The sequence below is a fragment of the Delphinapterus leucas genome, chromosome 17 (genome assembly GCF_059928025.1).
Source record: "Delphinapterus leucas isolate spDelLeu-1000000601 "Yukka" chromosome 17, BTC_Dleu_Yukka2, whole genome shotgun sequence".
In the NCBI taxonomy this organism is placed as follows: domain Eukaryota; kingdom Metazoa; phylum Chordata; class Mammalia; order Artiodactyla; family Monodontidae; genus Delphinapterus; species Delphinapterus leucas.
This window is the reverse complement of record NC_143145.1, coordinates 80,442,515-80,455,634: the sequence shown is the minus strand read 5'-3', so window position 1 is coordinate 80,455,634 and position 13,120 is coordinate 80,442,515. Positions and strand designations below refer to the sequence as shown.

At 43.4% G+C, this 13,120-nt stretch overlaps 1 protein-coding gene across 1 annotated transcript in view; it reads left to right on the top strand.

The window, feature by feature from the left end:
• LOC111165807 (uncharacterized) overlaps nucleotides 1-13,120 on the top strand; it is a 98,747-nt gene that overhangs the window by 45,620 nt on the left and 40,007 nt on the right. The window contains exon 3 of the mRNA XM_030763528.2: nucleotides 5,992-6,087. Within this exon, the coding sequence (XP_030619388.2) occupies nucleotides 5,992-6,087 (96 nt within the window). The remainder of the gene's footprint in view (nucleotides 1-5,991; nucleotides 6,088-13,120) is intronic.

The window sequence follows — 13,120 nt, the reverse complement described above, 5'->3', positions numbered from 1 at the left end:
AAAGCCCACGCGCAGCAACGAAGACCCAACACAGCCAAAAATAGATAAAATAAAAAACATGTACAATATGTACAATATAATCCAAAATTAAAAAAAAAACACATGTATTTGTATAATAAGCTGTGTGTCAGAGTCCCATTTTGAAGAGTGTTAAAAATGAACATCTGAGGTGTGCAACACTCTTTTTAAAAAATGTATTATTTAGAACCAGGTGAATTTATCCTTGAAAATAAAAAAGTCATGACACCGACGTAAGCGTTTTACAGGTTTTTCCATTATGACATTCTTCAGAAATTTCTGTCTTGGATATATGTGGGTTTGCTAAGTGTTACTGTGTCTAAAGAATCAATGAACAAAAGTGATGGGATACATCTGAGTGAATTTAATGAAACTTCAGTATACTTCTTTTTGTAAAAAAAAAAGCCTAGAGAAATAGAGGATCTGTTCCAACTCAGTCCAAATAAATGAATTATTGGAGCACATGAAAGCCCTCTTTTCAAGGTGAATTCACAGCATGTGAAGAGCATGACAGTGAGGTGATTATGGTCTTTTTAGTTCGAACCTCAGGAAGATGTCTCTAGTTGTATAATCCTGCCTTTCTGGAAGTAAAAGGTAAATTTCTAGACTGTTTCAAAATCAGTGATTCATAATCAAGTGACTCCTCTGTGCCTGGCGTTTTTACACATTTTTGCTGAAACATCTTACCCCCAAGTAGGTATCATTTCCATTTGTTGACGAAAAGTGGGCAGAAAGAGGTTGCTTAGCGATCAGCCCCCATTTAGTGAGGTGAGCACCATGTACTGACCCCTTTGCTAACTCCTCTGTGATACTCTGGCATTTAATCTTTGCAGTGACCCTTTGAGGTAAGGGCCACAGTTATCTCCATTTTCAGACCAGGAAATCTGGGCTTTGAGAGGTTTACTTACTCAAGGCCACATGATTAGTGAAGGTGTGAAAGCAGGACTGAACCCAGCCAATTGAAGAATACTCAAGAGAATCCGTCAGGTAATCACTTTGGTTCCAGTGATGTATCCCGACTAAGGCTGCCTGGATTCCTTAGAGAGGAGCCCATCTCCATCTTCTGTAGCCTCAAGATGGTGGAACATTTGCCCTGACTTATTCTATACCAGTGGAATAACCCACATTGATATGCTGCCAATGGGTGTAAGATTGGACAGGGCATGCGGAACTGGATTACCTTAGAATCCCTGACTCATTCAGAAATATCTATGAAGTGTCACATCCTGGGAGCCTAGGGTTTAAGTCTTAGGGATTGAGATAACCAGGCAGAGTTTATGGTTTATCAGGGAGATATAGCCGTGACTAATCTTTCTACCTGGGGTGAATGTTTGCATGGAGATGGGTGAGGCACCATGGGCATGGAGAGGACAAAGTGATAAAAGCATGGAGAGGTCCAGAAAATGCTTCTCGAAGGAGGGATGGTCTGAGCTGCTAAGGCTGAGTGGGGGTGATGGAGAGCCACTGAGGGAGTGGGCAGGGGTGGGAGGATGGAACAGCATGGTCATAATCCGATATAAAAAGATCATTTTTGCTGCCACGTGGAAGGCTGACAATCTGGGCTTTGGGAGACGGGTTGTGAGGTGCTGATAACGATCCAGGTGCCTCATTATGATGAAATATGAGGACGAGAGTGTGGCTACATTTTCAGTTCAGCAAACTTGCTGCTCCCGGGTCTCCCTAACTTAGGAGGCACTCTGTTCAAATTTGAGGTTGTTCAAGGCTGGAATGCTTTGATCATGAACCACATTTGCCTCTGTAACTCCTGCCGCTCAGAATGATGTCTCTTCTCCTATAGGACGGTCTGCCTTCCACCTTCCACCCCCCGCCAGGCACTTCCTCAGTTAATTGAAATATTTCTAGGTCCCCTCCCTAACTGTCTGAGCCTCAGTTGTCAAGGTCTGGGGGTACTCAACACTCTTACCAGCCTGGATTGTGTCATAGGTACTGGGTAGTTCCAGGCTCAGGCATCATCTTAGACGTGTGGGGGGGTTCTGGGGTGGGTGGCAACACTACAGAAGACTCAGGCACCTAAGCTGGCCTTCGGAAGGGGGTTGTGAGGAGCACGTCCAGAGCACATTAGAACATTGCCCACACCCCTACACCAGCTGACCAGTGAAGAGCGGAGTAGCACTTGTGTATATCTGCGCTGAATTCAGCACTTCTCTTAGTTCAGCCTGTAACTTCACTAGTATTCATGCTGTAGCTAAGAGCTGGAAAATAAACTGGTAGGTCTTTTCCAGGCTGATCAGCTCATAACTCCCGTGGAGCGCATTACTTACATTTTTTGGATGATGAACTTTGTAAGGTCAAGGGCTCTTTCCTACTTAATCCTGGTGCCTTTTTCCATCTAGCTTAGTGACTAATACACGGTAGCCCTTCAGGAAATAGTTGTTGAATGAATGCAATTTGGGTTTTTTTGACCTATATTTGACATTAGTATTAGGAAATTGTTCCATCGTCACACGTTTGGAGTCATGATTCTCTTATATAACATTTTAGTCATTTTAAACCTCGGATTAGCTGTAACTGTGATAAGCCTGTTTTATATCTTTATTTACATCATAGCTAAGCATGTCCAGTGGACTAGGATGTAGTCTTGTGGATGTTTAAGAAGTATTTCCCAATTAATGTATCAAAGAGTTTTTTTGTTTTTTTTTTGCGGTACGCGGGCCTCTCACTGTTGTGGCCTCTCCCGTTGCGGAGCACAGGCTCCGGACGCGCAGGCTCAGCGGCCATGGCTCACGGGCCCAGCCGCTCCGCGGCATGTGGGATCTTCCCGGACCGGGGCACGAACCCGTGTCCGCTGCATCGGCAGGTGGACTCTCAACCACTGCGCCACCAGGGAGGCCCTCATTAAGGTTTTATTTTGCATTTCCCTGCTGACTAATTATGTTGATGAGCCCTTGTGCTTACTTGGCATTTGTTTGTTTTCTTTGTTGAAAGTGTTCATTCAGATTGTCTTTTTTTTTTTTTTTTTCTTTTCATGGTGCTGTTTTGGAGCACTGAGTTTTAATACCATTAATGAGTTAATACGAAAAATTATAAGGGAGGTATTTTGTTGCTGACATATTTTCAGGAAAGGAATCTTTTTAATGGATACTTTGTTTCCTGCACCATTTTTCTTTTTTCTTTTGGGCGTGTAGAGGGAAATCTCTTGTCATCTGTTGGCCTATTTTAATTTTTCTTGCCTGCTTCGCTACATGTACTTTTTACTGAATCTATCAACTCATAATCTCTGGGAAAACCACATGTGAAGGTACTACCTGCCTCTCTAAACGTACTGTCACACGTGTGCTTCCATCATGTGTAAGCCTTGACTCCCGTGCCACTGTGAAGGCCCCTTAATTGACCCCAGTCGGCAGCCTGTAGTAGGCAAGGACATCCTTCCGTGCTTTTTGGTTCCCTTGCGCCTACCACTGTACACTGTAAATTACTGGGGAGTCAACAAGTGACTGTTGGTGATGATAAGCTGCTGATCTGGGTAAATTAAGGGCTCTTGAATGATTCCAGAGTTTTAGAGAATAAGAGTCTGTCTAAACTGATGGATCTAATAGTAAATTATCTTGAAATCCTTACTTTAGAAAACTGCTAATGTAAGCTGTAGAATACCTACATTTTGCTTGAGAACTACCTATAAAAATCCACTGGAAAAAATGTATTGTAGCAAAGCTATGATTATGACTTGGCTATGAGTAAGATGGGGTAAATCTATTTGTAGAGTAGATGTTTCTAGGTTAGCTATCCTAAGAGAATCCCAAATTTGGTTTCAGATTTCTCATGGGCCTTAATGGTTTAATCTAGCTGTATCCATAGAGCCAAGGGTAGAGTATGCTCTTGAACATTTTGAGCCGCGTCTTGTATTAACATAAAGTTGAGTTGGCTCATCAAGGGGGGGTCCATGCTCTGTAGGATAATGGATGTGTAGAAAGATAGATGAAATTGTGAGCCCTTAAGAAGTTACATATGGAAACTATGATCTAATAGAGCACTGGATTGGCACCTAGCAGATCTGAGATCTAGGACCAGCTTCGCTGTGTGATTTTGGAGAGGTCACTTGACCACTCTGGGGTTTCATGTCATTTCAGCTCTGAAATGAGTCAACTGAAAGAATATGTGCTATGAATTATTTCTATTAGGATGGCTTTGAGGTCACACGACAACTTTGAAGATAATTCCAGCCCTGAAGTTCTTCATATATTGTGTTACTCCCCATCGCGATCATAGTTGTGTAACTTTCCTGTCTCTGAATTGTTAGGGTAAAAGTTCAGCACTTTGTTACTTTGTCTCTTCCAAAGTGTGAGAAGGAAAAGGCAAAAATAATGATAAAGATGAAAAGGAATTTTTCATACAATTTTAGGACAAAACAAAAAGTACTGTTTTCAAGGTAGTAAGATACAAACCTTTTTACTTTGTTATTATGGGTCACAATCAATTTAAATGGGGCCCAGAGATATTTTGGATTAAAATTTCTCTAACATCCTTATAAATGTCTATGATGTTATTCATTTGGATTCCTGGAATCCCATGTATTTCCGCAGGCAAATAAAGTACAATCTTAAATTGCAGGCAGTAAACAATCAAAAAGAGCCGTAGAACTTGGAGTTTATATTTCATTTTAATTTAGCACCAGTTCTGGCTTCACGTTCTTGCTGAACATTAGGTAATAAGAGAAAGTAGATTATTTTGAAAGTTTTAAACGTGAGAGTGGGAATTATCAGTCTTAGTGGTTATTTAAGTAGACATTTTCAGGCTCGCTTTTTATTTTTTTGAAGCTATTCAAAATCTAGGTCGAGATTTGCCTCCTGACTCCTAAACCCCTGGCACACTGTTCATTACACATCTCTCCAGAAAGGAGCTAATGGTGGTTGGGAAGCTGGCGTCGACCTTAGTGAAGTGGTTCTCAGGCGTCGCCTGTTGAAGTCCCAAGTGCCTCCTTAAAAATTTTACTGTTGGTTACTCCTACACCCATGCAAAACATGAGTGACTCTCAACAAAACACACAACTTTTACAGTCAGAGCAACTCCCATCCCTGTCTGCTGGCTCCCACTGTCAAGTAAAAAAAAGATGTCGTTATCCGGGCTCGTGGCATCCAACGAAAGCAGATGGTAGAGGAGAAGATGTTAAGACGTTAAGTTTTCCAACATATTTTCTTGAGTTTGCAGATGTCCAGGTAACAGTCACTTTCATGATTTCATATCTAAGTATCTCCAAATGAGAACACGTACGTGTCACTCAGACCTGGGCACACGACTTTCCTCAAAAAACCTCAGTTTCTTGCCCCCTTTGTAAAGTGGAGTCACATTGTTTCTGGACCTGAATATGTGTCCGCTCAGTGTTAATTATTTCCTTCCTAAAAATGAAATACTCAAAAAGTGGGGCAGTGTCACCTGCCAGGGCTGTCCTTGCTTCAGGAGAAAGCAAGTCGGGAGGACAAGGCACGTATTTGTGAGCTCAGGTAGGAACTGCATTTGGAGGACATGATAAGAGAAAATGCTAACTTGTAATATTTTATTCCCTTGCAAACATGAACAAAGTTTCTGCAATACAAACAATATATTCTTTGTCACCGCAGTTGTGCAGTTGCTTGTGAGGGGGCTGCATCATTTCCTGCATGGTTTTGTGAATTGGAAGGATGCCCTGCTGCACTGGGGATGTCGAGCTTGGAGTGAGGCGGAGCCTTGTGGGGGTCTCCGGGCTAGTGGCAGCCCACAGGCTCGTTTGGTCGTTTTCCATTAAATGCACAAACATAGCCTACCTTATAGTTGATTTTTGTCTTCTTTCTGAATCGATTTAAAGTTTACTAGAGCAGCTATATTGGAAAGAGGCTTTGGACCCAGTTTTTTCCCAGGTATGTTAGGAAATACCCTGTTCCTGTTACTCAGTGAAAATCGGTTTCTTGTTAATGATACTTGAAAAATTCATCACTTCTCTTCTCCGGAATAATAGTAATCTGTGCTCTTTTATTTTAGCCGTCTCCAACTGGACATCCAGGGCACCTCTCCTGTCCTTTCTGAGTCTTCACTTGGAAGTTAACAAGACTCTACGGCCTGAAAGGGAAATCAAAGGTAATTACATGTTAAAAAGTGTATTATTACATTCGTGTATACATCTGATGATCATAAAGTAACGACAGCCCCTTATTTGTTGAGCAGAATTCGGGTGTCCCCCTCCCTCATTTTCCCACCTTTTCTCTCCTGTTTACCCCCTCCCTCCCTGCCGCCTTTCCCTCCTCTCCTCCCTCCTCCCCCTTATTTGCATGTATTCACTCAGCAAACTTTTGTGGAGTCTGCCCTGTGGGGGTCACTGTTAGGAATGGGAGGGACCACCTCTGAAAAGGGCCGTCCCGCCAGCTCTGTGCCAACAGGCCTGGCTGAGGCTGGCCTGGCTTCCGCCTGTCCCCTTGCTGTCCCCAGAATGCTCCCCCTGGGCTGTGGAACACATGCACTTCTGCTGAAATGCATGGCCTGTTCTGCTCAATAACTGAGAGCCTGGGGAGGTCCGGCACCTGGTGGGCCATAGGAACTAAGCGATTGATGAGCGTTGGATGGACATAGGGCATCGTCCAGACCAGGACTCTTTATCCTGGGACAACTTGCACGCTGCTCAGAAGCTCCAGGGACAGTGGAGCTGTGCCAGCTTTGAGGCAGGCATATTTTCCTTACAGTGAATTTTTCCAGGGAAACTTGGGAGGACGGTCCCAGCCAGATTTATGAGTTGGCTTGTGGATGGGGGGGGTCCAGCTCTGGCCAACCCACCCCTTGCCCCCTTCCTACCTGCTGTTGGAGCTCTTCTCATAGGTGGGACACAGCCAGACTCCCTGGGGCTGGTGGCTTTGGTGACAGGAGGCTCTGGGTCTGCGTCTGGACTCAGCCGTGTGTAATGTACGTGATGTTGGAAAGCTGTTCACTGTCCATGCCTCGGTTTCTCCACCTGCCACATCCGGATGATAGCAGTGCCCACATCATGGGATCGTTGCGAGCATTGAAGGATGAGTTGCTGTGTAGAGTGGCACGTGGGAAACATTTAATACGTGTTAGTAGCTTTTGTTCTATCGTCTTCTGCAGAACAGAGGTGATAATATCTATTTCTCGTGGTTACTATAAGTGTTAAATGAGCTGGTGCGTGCAAAATAGGCGGTGCTGGGCACACAGCGCTCTCCGCCTGTGGCAGTCCTCAGTGATAAGGTAAAATAACAACAACATTGTCAGCAGATGTGATCAGAACAGGGCAGACGTTGTGACCCCAAGTGTGGCGAACATCTAAGGGTAGAGGGGCCCAGACAGCTGTCCGTTCAGCTTGTCAACCAGGCAGTGCATGTATATCAAGTTATGTTATGAACTAAAATCTCATCCTTAGTTTATTAGACCATTGTCTACGCTTTGGTCACAAAAGTTAATTCATAAATGTTTTGGTTGTGATTGGCCATTGGAGTGAGTAGTTAAGAGTTACATACTCCCATAATCCTTTTATTCTTAGCAATATTCTTATCTTTTAAATATAAAGGGCAGTGGTTTGGGGGTTTATATAAAATTTTAAAAGTAACTTCAGAATGGAGATGATAGATGTTGAATAGCATTAGAACCCATCGGCACCTGCCTGTGATCATGACACATGTGTGTAGTTGTTCCGGTTTCTCTCTTTAGTTGATGGTGATGCCTTTCTTCCATCACGCTTAAATGTGAAGAATACTAGTGTTTTATCACCCATGCTAGATGGTTGTTCCAAAACTATAAAAAGGGAAGCCAATGGAAATCTAATAACATTTGATTCTACAATAGCTAAATTAAATGATGCTTGTAGGAAACACTTTGACATTCTTTTCCCTGTACTTTGAACCCCCAAAACATTTGAGCCATGGTGTAGTAGAGAATTTCTTACCATTTGTTTTACACATTTGCTTTCTGTACACTAGAAACAAGTGATATTACTTGGCTTAAGAATATCTTTTAAAGAAAAGAGAACATTATGTTCTCTTTTCTGATGGTGAGTCACCTCAGAAAGCAAAGGTTTTTGAGCCCTTCTGGAGGTGGAGACCTGCCTTGTTATCTTCGCACCTGTGCCTGACATCGGGTTGCTCAGTGAAGCTGGGAGTGGCAAGGGGATGGATGGGAGCACAGGAACTCCTTTGTTAGAATGCTGAGAATAGGATGACTTTTCAAATTTGCCTCAAGTGTTACTGTAACACAGTTTAAACCGTAAATAAAGACGTTTCCGTGGGGGGCTGATATTTCGTGTGCTTTTGAATGCAATGAAACTAGCACGTGTTCTGTCCTGAGCTTAGGATGCTGGTGGGCTGGAGTCCGTCTCTTCTTTCTTCCTGCCCTCCCTCCCCATCTGCCCTCTCCCCTACCCCCGCCTCCTGCCTGCTTAGGAGAAAGACCTTGACTGAGGCCCCATCAGTCCCTGCGCTCTCAGCGGCTCCCGAGCAGTCCTGGGCTTCTTCCGGGGTCCTGATGAGAAGTCCAGCTACCATCAGTAAGGAGGCTGGAGCAGTAATGCCACCCCTGCCCTTTCTGCTGCTGACTTGTATTCTGATCGATGACCCTCTCCATACGTAACACACCCAGGGGAGGGCGCAGCCTGCCTCTCCGTTCCGATCCGTGGTGAGGCATCTCTGATATTGACTCAGAGCCACCTCTTCGAGGGTTTTGTCGATGTTCTTTGCTCTATCTTTTCTCAGCTAACTTGGGAGGAAAACATTCTGCTCTATTAACATCACTGCTCTGTGGCAGTGAACAGTCTAACCATTGTGCTTCGCAGTAGAGACCCAGGTTCAGGCAGACGTTGTATGTTCTCTTTGAAATCAAGACTTAGTCTTTTATCTGCAGCGCTCATTCCTACGATAGAAATCGCACACTGTGACTCCTGATCTTACTTCGTGCTCTTCCCAACAGGACACATTAACCTCTTTGATTAGGTTGGTTGGGTTTTGTTGTTTTCGAAATCTGCACAACTTAAAAAATTCGACTTGGTTACATGGTTGCACATAGGCTATGATTTGTCCTGAGAATAAACAAGTAAAGACAATACAGCTGCTTCTCAAAATTTGTAGCAGCACTTAGTGAAAGTTTCTGCAAATCTCGGAGTAGTTGAGTTGCTGCTCTGAGTGGCATAGATGAGTGGGTCCCTCCCCTGCAGACGCACAACCCCCAGAGGTGACATTTGGTCTGAACTCTCATTGAGTTTGCCTCCCTATTTGCTTTTGGCATTGATCTGACCTGAGTACCATCAAAGAGCAAACCATTCAAGCAGGAGTATATTTCAATATGTAGTTATATAAGGTTCTTCAAACCCTAAGACTTTGAATTTTTTTTCTCCAAGTACTGAGTGTCCTGTCTTTTTGAATTTCTATAATATAAATTTAGGTTTTCCTTGACTGGATTTCCCTGATTAATATCCAACCATACTTTTATTTATTTATTTTTACCTTGTTTTACTGTTGAGTTAAAGGAGAAAAACATCTGAGGGTAGGTTTTGCTTTCTGAGGGTTTTTTGAGATCATTAAGCTAATTTTAATTGATAGACCTCTCACGTATTCACGGCATAAAGGTACAAGTATGTTAAAAAATTTTTTTCCAACTTGGTCTCTAATCCTAGGCTCTGATTAACCTCCTGCAAAGCCTGTTATCTGCAGTAAATGTTTCTAATTGGTACATATGATACTTCGCAAAGAAACACAATACTTAGCACTTTTTCAGGTTTTTGTACACAAATGTGTAATTTGGCTTTCCTTCTCTGAAGGAAAATTTGTTTATTTTATTGACCGAAAATGTTTCCAATTTAAGATGCACACTTCATTCATAAAGATGATGTTCCATTTTAAGGAGGAGTGCAGTTTATAGTCTCTTAAATTTTTTTAGTAGCGTCTCTTTTCAATGAGTACTGTTCTTGGCTACGTGTTCTGACTTGTTTCCTAAGTTAATTAGAATTGGAAAGCAGACATTTCTTTTCTCTCTTTTTCACTGTCATTCAGGGCCACCAAGTGTCATTATCTTGATTTTCCTCCCCTGTGTCCACCCTGCAGTTTGCATTTTATCTCAAAGGATGCTTCTTTTTTTGGTCTCTGTCTGAGCAGATAGGCATCACCAAAACATGACACAGACAGGGACTGTCTGGGTTTGAGATGCAGGCTGTATGGGACCCAATGAATTCTAGATTGTTCTGACCTAGTAACTCACCCAATTTTTCTTTCTTAATCTTCAAAAGGTCCTTTAAGGAGGGTGATTGTATTGAAAAAGCGTGTCATTCTTTCTGTGATTGCTGATGACACATAAATGTGTCATAGCTTCTTCTCACTTAAATTTTACTTTATTTTTTAATTTTTTTTTTTTTTTTTGGTCATACCGCACAGCTTGCAGGATCTTAGTTACCCGACCAGGCATCGAACCCGGGCTCCCTGCAGTGGAAGCACGGAGTCCCAACCACTGGACTGCCAGGGAAGTCCCTTCTCACTTAAATTTTAAATCTCAGGTGTTGCTCACTCTGGATCAGGTGGCACAGCTGCCATCACTCCCTCCATCAACCCTAGGACATCACTGATGTCTGTGCTGTTTACTCAGAGCTGTGTTGTATTTTCCATATGAAATCCTGGAGTGTTTAAGATGTTGCAGGTTTAACTTTAACTCCTTATTTTACAGGGGAGAAAATTGAGACCATTTGACAGTTGCCCTCTTTTAATGTATTTATAAGAATGCAGCAAAGATGTCTTTATCTATTGTTATTAATATAGGTATTCTTCATGTAATTAAAATATTTACGGAAAGTAACTAGTGCATTAAATCATACTGAAAGTGATCAGCCTTCAATATGCACCTCAGTAAGGGACAGCTGTGCTTCACCTGGGGACTCTGGGAGCAGAGCTGACACCCAGGAGTTTCCTAAGTGGCCGTGTGGTTGCATCTGCTCCTTTAATAGTTCACTTAGCAGACATGTCCTGGGCATCCACAGTACCATGTGAGAAGGCAGGGCTCCTGCTCTTAAGAAGTGCACAGTTATTCTAATCTGCCAGGGTTGTTACCTGATCCCATATTTCTATAAATTTAACATTCGACAGAGCCACTAAGATTTTCTGATAGAAGTTCCCTGATGGAGCTGAAAAAAGCATACCAGCCCTGCATTAGCGTTGACGAATTGGCATTTCCCCTGTGTCCTTCTGGGGTAATCCTGCAGGGTGTTGCCTGCAGGGCCTGGGATTAGGGTCCAGTTGAAACCGAGCAGGACCCTGCAGGGCCTTCCCAGGGACAGAACCCCCCATGCTCCCGTCTCTTACTTGTAAAAAAGCTTTAGCCTCCTAGACTTTCCCTGAGTTCCAAAGAACAAATTTAATCAGAAAGTTTTAAAAATGCAGAAACAAAGGAAAGCAGTCAAGCAGGACAAAATAATAATAGTTTAGCCATAAAACAAAGTCAGGGACCTTTAGTTCCTCCTCAAGGGCTTATAGATAATATCCTGAGCCATATTCTTGAGTTGTTTTTCAGAGACTAAAACTCCCACCAGGTGGAAGAAGTAACTGCATGCTGACCACCAACACCCAGACCCCAGACCAGTTGGAACCAGAAGGTCGAGTTTCCCAAAACACCTCCCTGTTACCTCACCACCAACCATTCAGAGAATTGAGCATGAGCTGGTCACACACCCTGTGACTGTCTCCCTCACCCTGTCTTTGAAAACTCTTCCCTGAAAGCTATCAGGGCTTTTAGGGCTTTTCAGCACTAGCTGCCCGTTCTCCTTGCTTGGCTCTACAATAAACGCTGTACTTTCCTTCATCGCACTCTGGTGTCAGTGGACTGGCTTTGCTGCTCCTTGGGCAAGTGGACCCACATCCAGTTTGGTGACACAGTTCACCTGGCTGTGTTAACAGTTAACGATCCCAGGACCCCTCCTCGCTGGCCTGGCTTTAGGAAGGGAAGACGAGCCCTGGGAATGGTGGGAGGATGACTCCTTGTGAGAGCCGCCTGCGAGTGGGGCGGGTTAAAAATGCAGAGGCTTTCGTCATTCTGAATTTGAGTGAATGTGATGTGTTCAACACCTGCTTTGCTGGTTGGCAGGGGCCGAGGGTGCCCGGGGAACCTCGGGCAGTGTCCCCATGAGCACAGAAGCCTTTGTCACCAGCTCCTTGTTCCCTTTCTAACTTCCCGCCATCCCTGGAGAAAGCCTTGTCAATGTGGGCTCACATTGAGTTTGCTTGGTTTTGCATTTTACTACCTGGAACTCTTTCTGCACAATTTTTAAAATAGTAATTAAGTTATTTCTATGTCATGGACTCTGCGCAGCCAGGCCTGTCTGCTGGGCCAAGGGAAGCACACCAGGGATTTCAGAACTGGGTCCTGCTCTGCCCTCTAACCGTGGTCCAAGCAGCCTGGAGAGAAGTCTGTCTCCTTCTCTGAAGGTCGCCTCTTCTTTGACTTGCCTCAGCTGTCCTTGGGTTGTCCCTTTCCTTCTTTTTTTTTTTCCTGCAAAACATTTACCTTCCCTTACTCTTGATTGGGGCAAAAATTATTGTCCCCAGAGCGAATTCATCTGTGTTCTGTGACAATTTATTGACTGTCTAGCAAGCAGAAGCAGTTTGCTTTTCTCTGAGCATTTCATTTTACCAACATCCAAAATGATACACTCAAAGACAAACTGATGTGCACACACTCAGAGGCCCAGACCAGGTGCTCCCGGGCCCTAGGTGCTCTAGTGTCTCCCTCAGATCAGGACCAGCGTTTCGTAAACTCAGTTTTAATGAGGCTTTAAGTGTCCACTTACGATTTTTCCTTTCTCTACCGTCCTTATTTCAGCAACTTTGTTGGCATAGGATTTATTGCTAAAATAAACTTTAGTGACAAATGCACATGTTTTTGGTTTTGTTTTTTTAAAGAGAGGTTTAGAAATGGGAATATCTCAATTGCTAGGGCACCACACAATAACTTAACCATGTGAATAAACATTAAGTGGAAATGGTAGGACCACCCTTTAATTCTAAACCATGGTGCTGTTTCCCACTCTTCTCCTGTTCTACCCTTTCACTCAAACTTAAGACGTCCTGTCCTGATTATGTATTTTGGTGTTCCCCATCACTTAACTGGTGGTAACATTTCAACCAACAACCATAGA